General features: G+C 38.3%; 1 protein-coding gene across 4 annotated transcripts in view; it reads right to left on the bottom strand.

Moving 5' to 3' along the window:
* The window catches only part of SHTN1 (shootin 1), a 121,025-nt gene that overhangs the window by 33,849 nt on the left and 65,451 nt on the right, over positions 1-21,725 (bottom strand). For all 4 annotated transcript variants that reach the window (XM_064373801.1, XM_064373804.1, XM_064373803.1 and 1 more), the window contains 3 exons: positions 12,290-12,443; positions 10,237-10,336; positions 3,624-3,706 (listed from right to left, as the gene is read on the bottom strand). In XM_064373801.1, coding sequence (XP_064229871.1) covers positions 3,624-3,706; positions 10,237-10,336; positions 12,290-12,443 — 337 coding nt within the window. The remainder of the gene's footprint in view (positions 1-3,623; positions 3,707-10,236; positions 10,337-12,289; positions 12,444-21,725) is intronic.

The raw sequence follows: 21,725 nt of genomic DNA, 5'->3' as shown, positions 1-21,725 counted from the left end.
AGCTGCACAAGCTTTCTCTCTTGCCGATCCTGTTTTTGAACTAGCAAAAAGCATTCTATACGAACTTCTAAACTATTAAGCAGTTCTAATAAATCTGCAAGAACTGCCTACAGAGAGCTCATGGTATGTTTTGTAATTCTTTCTGCAATCACACAGTTGGTAATTGTCTCACAAAAGCATGTAATCAGGGGGACAATAGAAATATGCAGGATACTGGAGATTAAAGAAAAGGGACAAATGAAGACAACAGGTCTAATGTTATTGAACTGCCACAGAAAAATAAAATCAAATGCTCTTTGAGTTAGTGCTTCAAGGTCAGTCTTGGATCAGAAAGCTACATGTAATTAATTGGGGCTTAAATTTTAAGACCCACTTGAAAAATAAGTTAGTTCTTAAAAAAAAAAAAAAAAAGAGACCCACAGACAAAACCATCACCTTATTACTAAATAAAACCTTCTGTTACTACCTAGAAGAAATAAAAATGAATTTCCAAATTCCACAGGATTACTATTTCTTTCCTAACTTTTTTTTAAAGGTAATTTAAAAAAATCTTATTCCACTATGATGTACCAAATTTCTACAGAATACATTATAGTTGAATTAAGTTCAAATTTGACATCAGGTCATAAAGTTAAAGAAACTTCCTTAGCTACGATAATCACAAGAACCTGTGGGATGAGGATTCCCTTTGCCCCTCCCAAAGGATGGCTGGTACCTTCTCCATGTTTTCCATGCTAACATGTTGAGTATTTTCTGTGCTGGATACTACTGTAAACACTTTTCATGTTGTGAGACTCACTAATTCTCACAACAATCTTGTGAAATAGGAAATACTATTATCCCCATTCTACAGATTAGCAAATCAAGGCACAGTGAAGTAAGAAAATACCAATAAATTAATGACCTAAATATATGATAAACAGTAGGCATACCTTTGAAATCCATAACTGGCCTAATAAATACATTCTTGTCAAAATCAGAGTTATTATATTCAGAGTTTGTCATGATGTCTTATATTCAACTCTTAAAACTACATATAAAATATTCTACAGTCCTTCCTTAACAATGAAGTTTTTTAAAAGCCGTAAGTAAGGAGTAAAAGTTTCCCCACTTAAAAACTCTGAAAGCCTTACAAACTGTATGTTAAAAGCCAACATAAGATGCTAACATAAGAAAACACAGCGACTGTGAGACCAGTCACTATGTTATAAATGTAAACCCCAAAGTGTCACAGAGAATCCCAATGATTGATGTCTTACATTATGCATTTAACCATTAATTCATCATGCATTTAACCATTATTGATTTATTCACTTAACAACTATTTTTTCAGTGTGACCTATTAATAAGCCACTATAAATAACTGCCTTGCCAGATAGAAAGAGGGTACTGCTTCAGCCACGTGTGAGTACAGTATGAATTACTCAAGGCTGTTTGATTTCTAGGGTTGCTCCAGCCTAAAATCTCAAGAGCAACTTCCATGTTGGTAACTCTCCTTAGAATCCCAAAATAGCAATCTGGTAGCCCAAGGCTGTGGGGAAAAAATACTGTCACGTTTAATGAATTATAAATAAAACATCATTTTTGTAAGAAAAACTGTATGGTGCCTAAAACTGGGAGTTAAGACATTTTAGAATAATTTTTCTTTTAATTTAAGGGTACTATCAAAGTTGACAAGGGACTTTATTTGACAAGTTGATGATGTAATGTGCTTGGAAGGAAAATTCATTTTATTCCAATTTCCCACCATTCCTCTAAGATATACCAATTATCTCCCCCCAAAAAAATTGAAACAAAATGTAAATTATAGCATCAGGAAATGCTAATAGCCAGTAACCCAAGAGCGGATCTTCCCAGCAAATCACCAATGAAGAACTGCTTTAGAATCTTGTAATGCCTTGTGCAGTGCAGAATTTGTCTTTCAGCCCCATTAATGTGCAGAGGAATATATTCCAAAGGATTGCAGAAGGCAGGCGCAGAAAGCCAATTCTTAGAGATGAAATCAGCTTTCATTTGTAATGGTGCTGCAAGATTCCCGCTAAGAAAGAAAAAACTAAGTCCAAACTTCAATTCGTTCAATATTCATGACAGCGGTGGGATGCTGCCAAGAAGAGTAAACCCTCAAAGAGCTTGCAATCTGCTCGGCAGGAGAGAGGTGGAAATAACTCAAAACACCATAGCCAGAGTAGAGGTAGGGAGTGAGACATTAAATCCTTAAAGTAACAGAATTTAAAGCAAAATGCTGTCACCGTGCCAAGCTCCTCATTACCATGTTGTTTATACTAACAAAATAGGATAAACAGGAGAACGAAGAGTCTAGAACATACCAGCTGCCTGCCCAGAATCTGCATGGAGGTTATGGAATGAGATCAGCAGGAACAGAGGACCAAGATCTGGCCCCCTTGTTTTAAGCCTTTGCTGTCACTGTGGCTGCACACCAAACTGCTGGCATCTGTGAACCGACTCCACTGCATCTAGCCATCTGCTGGCTCTGCTCAACGGGAGGGCCCATCTCCCTCCATTCCCATCTCATCATTGTCCTCTATACCTCTATCTCCAATGAACCAGAGTCCTGTGAATATTACCTCCCTAAATAGTTCCTGAATGTATGCATGTCTCTACCACCTTCATCTAAGCTACCATCAACATTCATCTCAATGACTGCAATAGTCTTCCCTCATCCACTCTAATCCCTTTACAGTCTGTTCTCTCACTGCAGCCAGTGAGATTTTTTTTAAGGACACATCTCATCATATTATACCTCTACTTAAAACTTCTACTGCTCTTCCAGAACCTTGACCTTGGCCTCCAGAATCTGGCTTCTGCCTACCTATTAGACCTGCTCTCTTGGACCCCATGTTCCAGCCATATCAACTTTCTTTCAGTTTCCTAATATGTCAAGTTCCTTCCTAGACACTTTGGACCTTCGAATCTGCTGCTCCTCTATCTGAAATAGTCTTACCGTTAACACCGCCACCCAACCCCCCAATGTTCTAAATGTACAACTACTCAGCTTGAACATCACTTTCAGATACCAGCAGTCCATCTCCACAATCTCTTAGCACCATGTACTACTCCTTAATTGCATTTAAATAATTATATATTTACTTGTTTACTTCCTCCTAGTTACACTAGAATGTAACTTCTATGTCGTGTACCTCCAGCACACAAAAGTGGAGTAGTACATACTAAGTGCTTGACACAGTCCCAGCTCACTTGCTACCAACTCTAAGAAGTCCTTCCTCAAACCCCTCATTTGGAATTACTCCCTCTCTTTCCTGTACACTCCAAGGTACCCTGACCCTTAATAAAAACATGTTTGCCAGTATGTCTCTCATTACAGTGAATTGTACATGTTTATTTCCTCTAGATAACAAACTACAGGAAGGCAATGATGGTTACTGGTTCATTCTGACGGTTCATTGATGACAGTCATTCTGACAGTTCATTCTGACTGGTTCATTCTGACGGTTCAGTAACCAGTGATGGTTACTGGTTCATTCTGTTCAGTGCTTCGTATTTCTCTTCCAACGACATGTTTATAGGCAAAAAACTTAACAAATACGTGAATTGCCCCAAAACTACACCATCCATCACTTAAGTGAAATAGAAGTGATGCTTACTTGTTTCTGGTTGAGTTGGCTTTTCTTTCTTAGCACCACTGCCACTGGGGTGGGATCGTTTCCGGATCATGGACATGAGTGATCTTTGGAAGAAATAAAAAGATCAATGGGAGATTACTGGATGCCTTATGATCCAACAAATAAAATATATAGAGCCTAAATAATCAGTAAATTTCTCATTCTTCAGTAGGTGTATGAATACATAACTAGAATTTAAATAGTCCACTTTCCATTTTTAATAATATTAAACTTTTCATCTCTTTACAGAAGAGAAACACGTCTCACCCTTTTCTGTATAACATCTAACTAATTATTGGAGAGAGGACACTGCTATAACTAATAATAAAATGCATACACATTTACAAAAAAAAGAGACAAAAAATTTCAAGATTCATATATAAAATTCAGAAAGCGCTATCTACGTACTATGTTAGAGGGGGAGGGAAGAATGAAAGAATTAGAGAATGTTTCATATTAAAAAGTGTATGTTATCAGCAAATCTTTGTGAACTATGGGTACAAAAACATCTGAATCTGCATGATGTAGAGCAAATACTTATGGATAAAACATATTTACCCCACCCTCTGGTCTATTCAAAAACAAATCTATGTTAAATCAAATTATGATGAATTTGACCATATTTAAATTTTATAGCATTTGATATTATGCAGAATAAAAAGATGTTATAGAATATATAAAGAAATTCTACAGATCATTGAGAAAAAGCACGTAATTCAATACAAAAATGGATGAAAACCTTGAAACTCCAAAAAAGATGTCCAAATTTCCTATACATATATGAAAGAGGAGCTTGACTTCATTAGATACTAGATAAACACAAACCCACACTGAGATATCACTATACATTCATCAAATAGGCCCAAAAAAACCTGATAATATCAAGTGTTAGTGGGTTTGTGGAGTAACGGAAATTCTCAAACCAAATAGAGTATATAAATTAATAGTACATTCCATTCTGGAAAACTCTTTTTAATTATCTAGTAGAGCCAAAAATATACGCATCCTATGAGCCAGTGATTCCACTGCCACATACTCTACAGAAAGGCAAGCACTTGTGCACCAGGATACATGAACAAGAATGTTCATGTAGAATTTCCTTAATTCCCCAGAACTGGTAATAACTCATTTGTCCATCAGCACAATGGTTAAGTACATTCTGAGACCTTTGAAAAGTGAATTATACATCAGTGAATATGAATAGACTTAAGCTACACAACATAGATGAATCTTACAAAATAATGTAGAGTAAAAAGAGCAAGACCACAATGATACATGAAAATTGTAATTATATAAAGTTCAAAACCAGGCCATACAGATATTTACAGTAGTTTAGGATACATATTAGGCAGGAAAATTTTTCTTAAATAATGCAAAGAAATGATCACCATAAAAGACAGTGATGAGGGAGAAAGGTGGTTATCTTTGGAAAAGGATCAAAGAAAAGAATTAGGATGCCAGTATTGCCTATTTCTTGATTTGGAGGGTGATTACATAGATGGTCACTTTAATATTATTTTAAAATTTCACATAGGCTTGTGTACATATCTGCATATATTATCATTTCCTCAATAAAACGTTTACCAAATAATGAATGCATCAAGAATTTTTGAGTTCCTTCAACTGCATCATAAATGTCCTCAGAGTGGTGAACTGTACTTGCAAAATAGCCCTGAGGAAGCCAGCAACAGAAAACAAATACTTGGAGGATAAGAAAGGCATAATGTTGGCCAGGCGTGGTGGCTCACTCCTGTAATCCCAGCACTTTGGGAAGCCGAGGCGGGCAGATCACGAGGTCAAGAGGTCGAGACCATCCAAGCCAACATGGTGAAACCCCATCTCTACTAAAAAAATACAAAAATTAGCTGGGCATGGTGGCGCACGCCTGTAGTTCCAGCTACTTGGGAGGCTGAGGCAGGAAAATTGCTTGAACCCAGGAGGCGGAGGTTGCAGTGAGTCGAAATCATGCCACTGCATGCCAGCCTGGCGCCTGGTGACAGAGTGAGACTCTGTCTCAAAAGAAAAAGCAAGAAAAGAAAGGCATAATGTTCCCCTTAGGAAAAGGGGCAAATGGATACACAGAGTAACACTTGTTCAGAAGATAGTACCACCTAATGCTTCTTTTCTTTCCTTTTGGTTTTTCTGAGACAGGGTCTCACTCTGTTGCCCATGCTGGAGTGCAATGGCACAATCACTACTCATTGTAGCTCTAACCTCCTGCACTCGAGTGATTTTCCTGCCTCAGCCTTTGAAGTAGCTGGGAGTACAGGTATACTACCACTCCTGGTTACTGTTTTTTAAATTTTTGACATCAGGGATGGCAGCGGGGGGGTCTCGCCATGTTGCCCAGGCTGGTCCTGAACTCTTGGCCTCAAGCGATCTTCCTGCCTTGGCCTGTATTACAGGTGTGATTAACTGTGCCCAGCCTCCAATCTCTTAATCATTATAATTTCCAGCTTTTTTTACTTTTCACTTCTACCTTTGCTTACATTATTAATCCCCTTCCTAATTGCTTTTTCTTAAAATTCCCAAACTCAATGGATAATCTCCCATAAAGCACAGTAAAAAGCAAAAACCACATCCTGCTCTATTTAGCTTGGGAACCAATCAAGGAGCTTCTGTCTTTGTCTAGTTTCTCTTCTTTGGGATCACAATGGCCAAATGGAATTACATTATTTTCACAAAAGTTAGAAATTTTAATTTACATAGAACTTTGAAATAAGCACATATTATTCTAGAAGTTATAAAGAATAAAATGAACTTTACTTGCTCATTTTTCCATTCTGTCAACTGAACACCAATGTCTACGTGTTACCACTCCGTGGCAGGCTGGGTGTGAGGAGGGTTCTCACTAATCAGATGCCTCACCTTACCCTCGCACTACACTCTGCACTGACCTTGCCTCTGGTTCTGTGAGGAAATTTTGCAAGAGTACATTATTGAACATAAAGATGATGAAACAGGAATTTTTCTGTACTGCTGAGAGTACTTACATATATATATTCATACATGTGAAGAAAAACATCTGTTTATTAGCAAAAACCACCTAGATGACAGAAAGTGTTAGCTTAAAGGATTCTGAGTTGAAGCATAAACTGGAGACATACAGTGCTCAGAGGAAAATCATCACAATATGAAAACCAACAGTCAAGATGAAACTCAGACTATAGGGAAGGCAGGACTCAAATGCCACCGGAGTCTAGGTCAAGACCTCTGGGACCCATATCAAACCTCTAGCCATCACTGCCCCATTTCACTGCCATTTCAATTGAATGAATACAATTTCAGGCATGTGTCATCCCAAAATCGAACATTTCAGTGGATAATTTTCACCTGTTAGTTTTTCAAGGGGTATTAGTCACGCCCACTGTGATAGTTATTTTGTGTGTCAACCTGACGGGCCACAGAGTGCCTGAGATACTTGGTCAAACACAATCCTGGTGTTTCCATGAGGATGTTGTGGATGACATTAGCACTTCGATCAGCAGACTGAGTAAAGCAGATGGTCCTGCCTGAGGTGGGTGGCTTTCAGCCAATCATCTGAAGGCCTAATTAGAACAACAAGGCAGATCCTCCCTCAACTAACAGGGAATTCCTCCTGCCTGACTGCTTTCAAATTGGGTTATTGGCTTTTTCTTGCTTTCGAACTTGAACTGAAACACTGCCACTTTCTGGGTCATCAGCCTGTCAAACTCTGGAATAAAACTACACCATAGGTTCTTCCAGTTCTCTGGCTCTTGGACTCAGCCTGGAACCACACCATTGATTCTTTTGGGTGTCCAACTTGCCAACTCACCCTATAGATCTTGGGGCTTCTCAGCCTCCATAATGATATGAACCAATTCCTTACAATAAATCTGTATATATATCTGCCTATATCTGTATCTATAGATACACACATTCAATTGGTTCTGTTTTTCTAGAAAAAAACACTTAATAGCCTCAACTCTCTCCCCATATCTGCCTAGAACCTATCCTACTTTCCCTACCTGTGGGACAAAGTGACCAAAGTTTGCCTTCTTCCTCTTTCTTCTACCTATTCTTGAAGTCAAATGAGTGGAAAGAGAAGGGAAAAGCAGTAAGGCCACTTAAAGAAGCCACAGGCCCAGCCTGGCATGGTGGCTCACACCTGTAATCCCAGCACTTTGGGAGGCTGAGGCGGGTAGGTCACGAGGTCAGGAGTTTGAGACCAGCCTGACCAATATGGTGAAACCCCGTCTCTCCTAAAAAATACAAAAATTAGCCAGACATGATGGCACATGCCTGTAGTCCCAGCTACTCTGGATGCTGAGGCAGGGGAATCACTGGAACCCAGGAGGCAGAGGTTGCAGTGAGCTGAGATCACGCCACTGTATTCCAGCCTGGCAACAGAGCAAGATCACGAAATCAGGAGTTTGAGACCAGCCTGATCAATATGGTGAAACCCTGTCTCTACTAAAAAATACAAAAATTAGTCAGGCATGGTGGCATGTGCCTGTAGTCTCAGTTACTCGGGAGGCTGAGGCAGGGCAATTGCTGGAACCTGGGAGGCGGAGGTTACGGTGAGCCAAGATCATGCAACTGCACTTCCAACCTGGTGACAGAATGAGATTCCATCTTGAAAAAAAAAAAAAAAAAAAAGAAGCCACAGGTCGTAGTCTTTTTTTTCCCCTCCCACTTAACATGTCTAACCATGATTTACCCATCAGGATAAAACAAATGGGTCAGGAACAAAGTTAGAAAACCTTCATCTGTGAATTCAATATCCACTCAAACTAAATACATATGCAAATATACCTCTTTGGCAAGAAAGCATTCCTCACAAAAAAACCCTCTTTTCTATCAAAATTATGTCCTATACAATTTAAATTCACCTTAAAATAAAAAGCATTAATATTATTCATAAAATTTTCTGTAAAGAGCCTTATAAAAGAGTTCACACTTGACACACATAGTCCCGAACACTCATTTCTCAGTGTAACTGTAAAGTGCTCTTTGGGAAAAAATTCTACTGAGGTTATATTTTACTTTTAATTCTAGGGGCTCTCAACATTTCTGAGAATAAAAATTAAAGGCCAACAGCAAGTCTGTAATTACTTTTTAATCGTTCTACCTCCTCATAGACAGAAGTGACCTTTCTTATCAGCTCAAAATCCTAGACCTTAGAGAAAGATCAAAGTGATGAATTTCCAATTTTAAATGTCAAATCCAGAATATCGCCTACAGATTTAGCTACCCAGGAGAGAAAGATTTTAAAATACCTGAAATTCTTTCAATTGACTCTTGGATCGATCACGTGTAAAAATTATTTTGCCTTAACTACTTCAATGGCTTAAAGTAGATTATGTCATACCCTACTCAGTAAGGAAAACTAATGAGAATCTTTTTAAAAGGCAAAGTCCCATTTTCATAGTAGTGTGGGAGGAACATGCTACACATTCTATTCAGATGGATCAGCAAAGGTGCAAAGCATGAATAAACGGCTTCTCTGTGTGAAAGGATTAAACAAATCTCATGAGTTAATGAAAGATAAAAAACCTAGCAAAAGTTTTTAAATGCCATTTATTAAAGAATAAATTATACAAAAGCAGCTAACATCATGACATGAGTAGGTAAGCTGTCACCATGGCAAGGAGGCTGTCTTATGTAATTCTGGATGGTGGCATGTGGAACCATAAAGAAGGCAAAATTTGACTCTAAGTCTCCTAGTGTGTATTGTGCTCAAGTGAGGTGCATAATGCCATCATGTCACCTTGGGTTTCAGAAAATACGAATTCCTGTCTGCATATGTGACTTCCTGTCACAAGAATTTAAACATAATTTATCTTTCTTATGAAGGTTCCTCTCTTAGCATTACTAAAGGTATAAACATGAGGATATGGATAAAATTAATACTTTTAGTTTAATTACTAGTTTATAACAACTAGTATGTTTACATTTTCATTTAGTATTTTTATTTTTAAAATAATTGAACAAACCAGAGCTTTTCAAATTCAAATTAGCTAGGGAGAAAAGTAAACACATTCTGGAGAGGCTTGAAATTCCCTAGTCTTACTGTTAAGGGAAATTTTTATGTTATTGAATGAAATTTATATATTACAAGAAGGAAAAAATACATTGGCTGTATTAGGGCATTCTCATGCTGCTAATAAAGACATACCCGAGACTGGGTAATTACAAAGGAAAGAAGTTTAATTGACTCACAGTTCCACATGGCTGAGGAGGCCTCACAATCATGGCAGAAGGCAAGGAGGAGGAAGTCACATCTTACATGGCAGCAGGGAAGAGAGAACTTGTGCAGGGGAACTCCTCTTTATAACAACCATCAGATCTAATGAAACTTATTCACTATCACAAGAACAGCATGGGAAAGACCCACCCCCATGATCCAATTACCTCCCACTCAGTCCCTCCAATGACATGTGGGAATTGTGGGAGCTACAATTCAAGAGAAGATTTGGGTGGGGACACAACCAAATCATATCACTGGCCTTTAGAAAAATTTCCAAGAGAAGCACCAGCTAGTATCTTTCATGCTTTTAGTATGGCTCCTCTCACGGCACAATCTGATGGGGAAGAACATTTGATGCAGAGCAATCTTCCTGGATGTGCTTACCGGATAGGATTGGGAGGTGGAGGGGGAAGTGGCGGTGGAGGAGGAGGTGGTGGAGGTACTGAATTCTCAGACTGGTTCACTCGTTTCTGGAGTTCATCAACTGCACAGAGAGCAAGCATTCAGAAGACAGCTGAAATAATCAACTAAATATTGTTTATATGTGTGAAAGAAAGAAGATAACCTTTCTCAAAAGTTCTTTTTATTAAGGCAAAATTAGAAATTCAGTAAGAAACTGCATAACTGTTTAAACTTTTCACGATCTAGTATACTGCTAATGCAAGAGAGGAGTCCCATCTATCAAAATTAAACATTATCTGTTTGCTGTATATAAAACTTTAGCAAAGAAAAAAAATTCAAAGCAATGGCTGCAGGGTGGGAAGGAGTGAGTAGGTTGAAGAAATATGTGCTAACAATGAAGTAATTACTTGAACACTAAGAAGTTGTTAATACTTGACTTTAAAAGTGTACAGATGAAGAATTAAAGATAACATTTAGCAATGAATTTTAATAGCTGCATATTCTCTCCTCCACTTCATTTCCTTCAAAAACTGCAAATACTAGTGTCCTTGATTTTAACTAGATTCAGCTTCCTAAATCTGTAACTCAGAAACTTTTTGCTCTTTTGAAGAGCTTTCTGGAAATGCAGATTATTCCTTCAAGTCTTTAATGAAGCAGGCATTTTACTAAGCACCAACAACATGAAAGCGCCTATGAATGGTGCTACAGGAGACATAACACCTGACTTCAAAGAACTGAACTTAAATTTATATCACAGATGATACTACCTACAAGATAATGGGTAAAAGGTGCTGCATACTGTTGGCATTCAGAGGTAGCTCTCCCCATTCACAGCCATTCCACCTTCCCCAACTGAGTGTACCCCCAGGGACCTGTCTGTCCATTTGTATTTACCCTCAACACTTAAATAGGCAGGGGTGGGCTATGCCCTCCAAAAGTGAGAATCCTCTGGTCATTTCATGTGCATGCACTTATCCCTCCAAAGGGAATCTGAGTTCTCTGAAGATAAAAAGCATGGTTTCTTTTCTTCTGTATTTCTTATTGTATCCTAGGATAGGGCTGGGTGCGCACACAGCAGATATTAATAAAAGGCATTCAGAATTGAACCTCATATATTTCCAGTGTCTGCCTCCTCCATTCACAATAAAGATGGCCTTGGCTATAGGCTACTCTGATACTCACTAAAAAGAATGGGATATTTCTTAATTTTGGATCAATTAAAAATAAATTATAATCAATTTTCATTGTGGATTAGAAAGCATTGAATGCTTTTAGAAGGAAAAAAAAAACCTACATAGTTCTTCTGCATAGATTTCAAAATTCTAGTATAAAATTAACCAAAAATATCCAAAGTGAATATTGAAGCCATTATAAAGGGAAAGTACCTGCCTCCTTAAATTACCGACCTTCCAGCAGAGACTTACACATATGCCTGTATAGTAATTTAACTCGCACATTCCCGTTAAGCCTCCTAGAACTGAATGAATAAATCTTTTGATTTAAGTATCCCCTGGTGTTTTAAAAGTTTTTCCACTTAATAGATATATTGTTGCCCATTTCATTGTGAGGTGCGATATAGAAAGTATTGCTTCATGTGTATAATTGGACACCAAAGGTGAAGGGAGTATGAACACCAAAGATGAAGATAGTATTTTTTAAAGTATAATTCTTTTTAAAAATGCACTCTAAGTGAACAAAATAAAGCACATAATGAACATTCATCTCCGAAGCTCTGAAAAATGCTGAAAAGTTTGGTCTTCCTACGCTAATGGTATCTTTGTGTCTTAATTCTGTATATGATGTTCATGAGGGCTCTAAGTCCAAAAAAGAAGTCTAAATATTTGTGAATTATTTAATACAGCAGTTATTCTACCAAATTGCATGGTTAGAAATGAAGGAATTTAAAAACAAATCTTGCTATTTTTCCACAGCATTCCAGTAGATGTTCTAGACTAACTATGTGCCAGGTTTTGTACTAGGCATGAGTAATTCAAAGATTAGTAATAACACATAGTAGCCTACTCAATGCTTTTACCAGAATGCTTTAAATTTCTGGCTTTCTCTTCAGAATTCTGATATTTCGATTCTAATTCCTTTTTATCTTCTTCTAGAAGCTCCAGCTGCTGTTTGAGGTTGTGTATTTCTTTGCGGAGTGTTTCATTTTCTAGTTGCTCTTCTAATTCTTTGACCTACAAGTTATTTAAAAAAAAAAAAAAAAGACTTTTATGAGTGATACCTGTTCATTCATTAAAGAAAGGAAAAAAATAAATACTTCCCTTTGACTGTACTTCATTGCAAAGGGAGTCCAATCCATCTTAGAAACCATGCAAATTCTAGATAAAATTAACACAAAATCATAATAAGCTCTTTGATTTAAAATAAATTTACTAGGGAGTTATGTACCAAACACTTTTTTTGTTTTATTTTAGTTTCTAGGGTACATGTGCAGGTTTGTTATATAGGTAAATCGTGTGTCACAGGAGTTTGGCGTACAGATTATTTTGTCACTGAGGTAACAACTATAATACCTGAGAGGTAGTTTTTCAATCCTCTCTCTCCTCCCACCCTCAACCCTCAATTAAGCCTCAGTGTCTGTTGTTCTCTTCTTTGTGTACATGTGCAATCGATGCTTAGCTCCTACCTAGAAGTGAGAACACGTAGTATTCGGTTTTCTATTCCTATGTTAGTTTACTTAGGATTATGGCCTCCAGTTCCATTCACATTGCTACAAAGGACATTATCTCATTCCTTTTTATGGCTACATAGTATTCCATGGTGTAATATGTACCACATTTCTTTAATCAGTCTACCACTGATGGGCACTGAGGTTGACTCCATGACTTTGCTATTGTGTATAGTGCTATGATGAATATATGTATGCATGTGTCTTTATGGTAGAATAATTTATATTCCTTTGGGCAAATATCCAATAATGGGATTGCTGGGTTGAATGGTATTTCTGTTTAGAATTCTTTGAGAAATCACCACACTGCTTTCCACAATGGCTGAACTAACTCACATTCCTACCAGCAGTGTATATGTGTCCCCTTTCTCCAAAATCTTCCCAACATCTGTTATTTTTTGACTTTTTAAAACAGCCATTCTGACTGACATGGGATGGTATCTCATTGTCGTTCTGATTTACATTTCTCCAATGATTAGTGATGTTAAGCATTTTTGTATGCTTGTTAGCCTCACAGACACTTTAATTTTTAAATACGAGTCACTTTTGTACCCATTTTCAAAAGAAAAATTCAGGTAATATTTTAAAAGACCCCTGGGGGACATGAATTTAGTAATAAGCATCAAAAGTCTTCAAAAAAAGGGAAAGGCCCTTGATTCAGTAATGCCACTTTTAGGAATTATTTTTAAAAATACTCCCAAGGGTGGAAATATATTCACTGAAATGTTTTTGTGGGTTTTTGAGACATAGTCTCACTCTTTCACTTAGACTGGAGTGCAGTGGCGCAATCTGGGCTCACTGCAACCTCTGCCTCCTGGGTTTAAGCAATTCTTGTGCTTCAGCCTCCTGAGCAGTTGGGGCTCCAGACACGTGTCACCACACCCAGCTAATTTTTATATATTTAGTAGAGACGGGGTTTCACCATGTTGACCAGGCTGATTTTGAACTCCTGGCCTCACGTGATCCACCTGTCTTGGCCTCCCAAAGTGCTGAGGTTACAGGCATGAGCCACCACACTGGCCTGAAGTGTTCTTTACAACAGCAAAAAGTTGCAAATTACCCAATGTCCACCAATATTTTTGATTTAATAAATTATGGCATGTTTATTAAATGAAATACTAAGCAACTGTTTAAAATCACATAGCTTGTCCAGGCATGGTGGCTCATGCCTGTAATCCCAGCACTTTGGGAGGCTGAGGCGGATAGACTGCCTGAGGTCAGGAGTTTGAGACTAGCCTGACCAACACAGTGAAACCCTGTCTCTACTAAAAATACAAAAAATTAGCTGGGTGTGGTGGCGGTCGCCTGTAATCCCAGTTACTCAGGAGGCTGAGGCAGGAAAATTACTTGAATCAGGGAGGCAGAGTTTGTGGTGAGCCGAGATCATGCCATTGCACTCCAGCCTGGGCAAGAAAAACGAGACTCTGTCCCCCGCCGCAAAAAAAATCACATAGCTTACTATATACTGACATGAGAAGATATATTACCAATGGAAAAAAATCAGGTCATAAAATAGTATGCATGGCATGACTCCATTTAAACAAACAATACATATGCACAAAATCATATATTTACAGAAAGTTCAGCTATGCACCAAAATATGGAATACTTGGTTAATCTTCTTTAATTTTTGCTATATTTTAAAAATTCATTATAAGGAATATATGTTATTTTTATAATTGCAAAAACCATATGCTGTGCTTAAAAGACTGCTGCATCTGCAAGGGAACTTACAGAGTTAAGAAACATTTGAAGCCACATACAGATGGTCCCCAATTTAGGATGGTTTGAGATACAGTTCGACTTTACAGTGGTGTGAAAGCGACAGGTATTCAATAGAAACCATACTTCAAATTCTGGATTTTGATCTTTTCCCAGGCTGGCAGTATGTAATAAGATACTCTCTTACAATCCTGGGCAGCAGCAGCCAGCCACAGCTCCCAGTCAGTCACATGATCATGCAGGTAAACAACTGACACTTTAGAGCAGGGTCCCCAGCCCCAACGCCTTGGTCCATGGCCTGTTAGGAACCAGGCTGCCCAGCAGAAGGTGAGCAGCAGGCATGAGTAAACATTATCGCTTAAGCTCCACCTCCTGTCAGATCAGCGGCAGCAACAGACTCTCATAGAAGCATGAACCCTATGGTGAAATGCACATGTGAGGGATCTAGGTTGCATGCTCCTTATGAGAATCTAATGCCTATATGATCTGAGGTGGAACAGTTTCATGCCAAAACCATCCCCCATATTCTTCCCTCCCCAGTCCATGGAAAAATGGTCTTCCATGAATCTGGTCCCTAGTGCCAAAAAGGGTGGGGAGTATACTATGTTTCCAGATGACTCTACGCAATTGTAGCCTAATGTAAGTATTCTGAGCACATTTAAGGTAAGCTAGGCTAAACTATGATGTTCAGTAGGTTAGGTGTATTACTTTCAATTTACAGTATTTTCAACGAACATAGGTTTATCAGGACATAATCCCATAAGTCAAGGATCATCTGTACATGAAAGACTATCCAGAATAACTGTATATATAAAGAGTGTAACAGTTTTAGAAGTAGTAATTGTTATAATTTCATTAATAAGTTTTAGCTGATCTTCAGTACCCAACAAGATATATATGTAACAATTTAGTCCTATACCTCAGTTCAATTCAGTAGGTTCCAGGCATGTATTATTTACTAAATGACTTAACTGTAAGTAGCTGGACTTTGCAGACTTTTCAGAACCAAAAGTTAAATTCTAGCATAAACTGAAACAAAAGCCCATTCTTTTTGTCTCTCTTCTCTTGAAAAGGTAATTCCTACACATGAGGACAAAAGAAAGAATGAAATTCTCTCCCTCCCACCCTGTTCTCCTGTTCTCTTTCCCAGGGGACTGTTACCACCTGTCCATCTAGAGGTACTCTACATATATATCAACATTTCTTTTTTATTTTTATTTTTAAATTATACTTTTAACTTCTGGGATATATATGCAGAACATGCAGGTTTGTTATGTAGGTATACAAGTGCCATGGTGGTTTGCTGCACTCATCAACTCATCATCTACATTAGGTATTTCTCTTAATGCTATCCTTCCCCTTGCCCCACCCCCTCAGCAGGCTCCAGTATGTGATGTCCTCCTCCCTGTGTCCTTGTGTTCTCATTGTTCAACTCCCACTTATGACTAACAACATATGATATTTGGTTTTCTGTTCCTGGGTTAATTTGCTGAGAATGATGGTTTCCAGCTTCATCCATGTCCCTGCAAAGGACATGAATGCATCCTTTTTATGGCTGCATAGCATTCCATGATGTATATGTGCCACATTTTCTTTATCTAGTCTATCACTGACGGGCATTTGGGTTGGTTCCAAGTCTTTGCTATTGTGAACAGTGCCGCAATAAATGTATTTGTCCATGTGTCTCTATAGTAGAATGATTTATAATCCTTTGGGTATATACCTAGTAATGGGTTTGCTGGGTCAAATGGTATTTCTGGTTCTAGATCCTTGAGGAATTGCCACACTGTCTTCCACAATGGTGGAACTAATTTACACTCCCACCAACAGTGTAAAAGCATTCCTATTTCTCCATATCTTCTCCAGCATCTGTAGTTTCATGACTTTTTAATGATCACCATTCTAACTGGCATGAGATGGTATCTCACTGTGGTTTTGATTTGCATTTCTCTAATGACAAGTGATGATAAGCTTTTTTTCATATGTTTTTTGGCCATATAAATGTCTTCTTTTAAGAAGTGTCTGTTCATATCCCTCACCTGCTTTTTGATGGGGTTGTTTTTTCCTTGTATATTTGTTTAAGTTCCTTGTAGAGTCTGAATATTAGCTCTTTGTTAGAGGGATAGATTGCAAAACTTTTCTCCCATTCTGTAAGCTGCCTGTTCACTCTGATGATAGTTTCTTTTGCTATGCAGAAGCTCCTTAGTTTAATTAGATCTCATTTGTCAATTTTGGCTTTTGTTGCCATTGATTTTAGTGTTTTAGTCGTGAAATCTTTGCCCATGGTTATGTCCTGAATGGTATTGCCTAGGTTTTCTTCTAGGATTCTTATGGTTTTAGATCTTACATTTAAGTCTTTAATCCATCTGGAGTTAATTTTTGTATAAAGTGTAAGAAAGGGGTCCAGTTTCAGTTTTCTGCATATGGCTAGCTGGTTTTCCCAACACCATTTATTAAACAGGGAATCCTTTCTCCATTGCTTGTTTTTGTCTGGTTTGTCAAAGATCAGATGGTTGTAGATGTGTGGTATTATTTCTGAGGCCTCTGTTCTATTCCACTGGTCTATATCTCTGTTTTGGTGCCAGTACCATGCTGTTTTGGTTACTGTAGTCTTGTAGTATAGTTTGAAGTCAGGTAGCATGATGCCTCCAGCTTTTTTCTTTTTGCTTAAGAATTGTCTGTATGGGCTCTTTTTTGATTCCATATAAAATTTAAAGTAGTTTTTTTTCTAATTCTGTAAAGAAAGTCAATGGTAGCTTGATGAGGATAGCATTGCATCTACAAATTACTTTGGGCAGTATGGCCATTTTCACAATATTGATTCTTCCTATTCATGAGCATGGAATGTTTTTCCATTTGTGTGTGTCCTCTCCTATTATCTTGAGCAGTGGTTTGTAGTTCTCCTTAAGGAGGTCCTTCACATCCCTTGTGAGTTGTATTCCTAGGTATTTTATTCTTTTTGTAGCAATTGTGAATGGGAGTTCGCTCATGATTTGGCTGTTTGTCTATTATTGGTGTATAGGAATGCTTGTAATTTTTGCACACTGATTTTGTATCCTGAGACTTTGCTGAAATTGCTTATCAGCTTAAGGAGATTTTGGGCTGGAACAATGGGGTTTTCTAAATACACAATCATGTCATCTGCAAATGAAGACAATTTGACTTCCTCTCTTCCTATTTGAATACCCTTTATTTATTTCTCTTGCCTGATTGCCCTAGCCAGAACTTCCAACACTATGTTGAAAAGACATGGTGAGAGAGGACATCCTTGTCTTGTGCTGGTTTTTAAAAGGAATGCTTCCAACTTTTGCCCATTCAGTATGATACTGGCTATGGGTTTGTCATAAATAACTCTTATTATTTTCAGACATGTTCCATCAATACCTAGTTTATTGAGTTTTTACCATGAAGGGGTATTGAATTTTATCGAAGGCCTTTTCTGCATCTATTGAGATTATCGTGTGCTTTTTGTCATTGTTTCTGTTTATGTGATGGATTACATGCATCAATTTCTGTATGATGATCCAGCCTTGCATCCCAGGGATGAAGCCAACTTCATCATGGTGGATAAGCTTTTTGATGTGCTGCTGGATGTGGTTCCCCAGTATTTTATTGAGGATTTTCACATCGATGTTCATCAGGGATATTAGCCTGAAATATTCTTATTTTGTTGTGTCTCTGCCAGGTTTTGGTATCAGGATGATGTTGGCCTCATAAAATTAGTTAGGGAGGAGTCTCTCTCTTTTTCTATTGTTTGGAATAGTTTCAGAAGGAATGGTACTTCTTTGTACCTCTGGTAGAATTTGGCTGTGAATCTGTGTGGTCCCGGTATTTTCTTGATTGATATTAATTACTGCCTCAATTTCAGAACTTGTTATTGGTGTATTCAGGGATTCAACTTCTTCCTGGTTTAGTCTTGGGAGGGTGTATGTGTTCAGTTAATTTATCCATTTCGTCTAGATTTTCTAGTTTATTTGAATAGAGGTGTTTTTAGTATTCTCTGATGGTATTTTGTATTTCTGTGGGATCAGTGGTGCTCTTCCCTTTACATATTTTATTGCATATATTTGATTATTCTCTCTTTTCTTCTTTATTAGTCAGGCTAGTGGTCTACTTATTTTGTTAATCTTTTCAAAAAACCAGGTCCTGGATTCACTGATTTTTTTTTTTAAGGATTTTTCGTGTCTCTATTACCTTCAGTTCTGCTCTGATTTTAGTTACCTCTTGTCCTCTGCTAGCTTTTGAATTCGTTTGCTCTTGCTTCTCTACTTCTTTTAATTGTGAGGTTTGGGTGTTGATTTTAGATGTTTCCTGCTTTCTCCTGTGGGCAGTTAGTGCTATAAATTTCCCCCTAAACACTGCTTTTACTGTGTCCCAGAGATTCTTGTGCATTGTGTCTTTGTTCTCATTGGTTTCAAAGAACCTATTTATTTCTGCCTTAATTTTGTAATTTACCCAATAGACTTTAAGAAGCAGGTTGTTCAGTTTCCACATAGTTGTACAGTGTTGAGTGAGTTTTTTAATCCTTAGTTCTAATTTGATTGCACTGTGGTCTGAGAGACTGCTAAGATCCCCATTCTTCTGCCTTTGCTGAGGAGTGTTTTACTGCTAATTATGTGGTCAATTTTAGAATGAGTGCCATGTGGTGCTGGGAAGAATATATATTCTGTTGATTAGGGGTGGAGAATTCTGTAGATGTGTATTAGGTCCACTTGGTCCAGAGCTGAGTTCAAGTCCGGATTATCCTTGTTAATTTTCTGTCTTGTTGATCTGTCTAATATTGAAAGTAGGGTGTTAACATCTCCCACTAGTATTGTGTGGGAATCTAAGTCTCTTTGTAGGTCTGTAAGAACTTGTCTTATGAATCTGGGTGCTCCTGTATTGAGTCCACATGTATTTAGGACAGTTAGCTCTTCTTGTTGCATCGATCCCTCTACCATTATGTAATGCCCTTCTTTTTGTTTTTTATTTTTGTTGTTTTAAAGTCCGTTTTATCAGAGAAGAGCATTGCAACCCCTGCTTTTTTTTGCTTTCCATTTGCTTGGCAAATATTCCTCCATTCCTTTACTTTGAGCCTATGTGTGTCTTTGCACGTGAAATAGGTCTCCTGAATACAGCACACTGATGGATCTTTACTCTTTATACAATTTGCCAGTCTGCATCTTTTGATTGGGGCATTTAGCCCATTTACATTTAAGGTTAATACTATTATGTGTGAATTTCAACCTGTCATTATGATGCTAGCTGGTTATTTTGCCCATTAGTTGCTTGTTTCTTCATAGTGTCGATGGTCTTTATCACTTGGTATGTTTCTGCAGTGGCTCGTACTGGTTTTTTCTTTCCATATTTAGTGCTTCCTTCAGAAGTTCTCATAAGGCAGGCCTGGTGGTGACAAAATCTCTTTATATTTGCTTGCCTATAAAGGATTTTATTTCTCCTTCGCTCATGAAACTTAGTTCGGCTGCATATGCAATTCTGGGTTGAAAATTCTTTTCTTTAAGAATGTTGAATACTGGCTCTCACTGTCTTCTGGCTCATAGGGTTTCTTCAGAGAGATCCATTGTTAGTCTGATGGGCTTCCCTTTGTGGGTAACCCGACCTTTCTCTCTAGCTGCCCTTAACATTTTTTCCTTCATTTAAACCTTGGTGAATCTGGCTATAAGCAGCTTTGCATCGCTGCAGTGTGCCCCACCCAGTTTGAACTTCTGGGTGGCTTTGTTTATACTATGAGGGGAAAACTACCTACTCAAGCCTCAGTAACGGCAGACACCCCTCAACCCACCAAGCTCAAGCATCCCAGACTGCTGTGCTGGCAGCCAGAATTTCAAGCCAGTAGATCTTAGCTTGCTGGACTTTATGGGGGTGGGATCCACAGAGCTGGACCACTTGGCTCCCTGACTCCTGCCCCCTTTTCAGGGGAGTTAATGGTTCTATCTTGCTGGTATTCCAGGCGCCACTGGGGTATGAAGAAACTCCTGCAGCTAGCCTGGTGTCTGCCCAAATGGCTGCCCAGTTTTGTGTTTGAAACCCAGGGCCCTGGTGATATAGGCACCTGAGGGAATCTCCTGGTCTGCGGTTGTGAAGACCGTGGGAAAAGCATAGCATGTGGGCCGGAGTGCTCCATTCCTCACAGCACAGCCCCTCACAGCTTCCCTTGGCTAGTGGAGGGAGTTCCCCAATCCCTTGTGCTTCCTGGGTGAGGCGATGCCCTGCTTCAGCTTGCCCTCTGTGGGCTGCACCCACTGACTAACCCATCCCAATGATATCAACCGGGTACCTTAGTTGGAAATGCAGAGATCACCTTCTTTCTGCATTGATCTCTCTGGGAGCTGCAGATGGGAGCTGTTCCTATTCAGCCATCTTGCCAGCTACCATATATCAACATTTCTTATTGAGGAAAAAAATCAACTCGACCTCAACACCAACTTTGTAAAAACTTCAGGACTTCCAGGGATTAAATGTCAATACTGTTGCCACAGAGACTGTGACAGATGATAACAAGTAGCAACACTCTTTCCTTCCCAAATGAGGTACATTATAAGTAGTATAAACACTGATGTAATTTTTCTTAAGTGGTTTCTTTAATTTGAAAGTCTTTGTTGCACTTCTTCGCTTCTCCTCTCCCACATTCTCCTCTAACCTACCACAATGATGATCCTTTCTTTCTGGCTCACAGAGGTAGGCTGTGTCAGCTGGAATAGGTTCACTCATCAAATTGAAACAACCACTTAAGAAGTCTTTAAACATACACATTTGTGCAAGTTTACAAAATCAGAAATTTTCTCTAAGCAAACAATTACTACTAACATGGACTTTCATTTTCCTCTCTCCGAATAAAACCTATGCCGTCCAACAAGTGCTCTGAGATGAATAGATCCTCTTAGTGTGTGCAGTCTCCAAAAAATACAAGATTTCCAAAAAGCAAATTTCCAGACTTTGTATTATCCAAGCTCTTTTTGAGTTATATCACTTTCCCTTGCTTCTTCTGACCCTTTGGACAGTTTGAAGATTATTATAAAGTCTACAACAGTGTGTTAGAAATTTCAGTTTTGCTAAATTAAGTTCA

The sequence above is a fragment of the Aotus nancymaae genome, unplaced genomic scaffold, assembly GCF_030222135.1.
Source record: "Aotus nancymaae isolate 86718 unplaced genomic scaffold, 86718_ANA_hifiasm-v0.15.2.pri h1tg000010l, whole genome shotgun sequence".
NCBI lineage: Eukaryota > Metazoa > Chordata > Mammalia > Primates > Aotidae > Aotus > Aotus nancymaae.
Note: the sequence above shows the minus strand (reverse complement) of the source record. Positions and strands in the feature narration are given on the sequence as shown.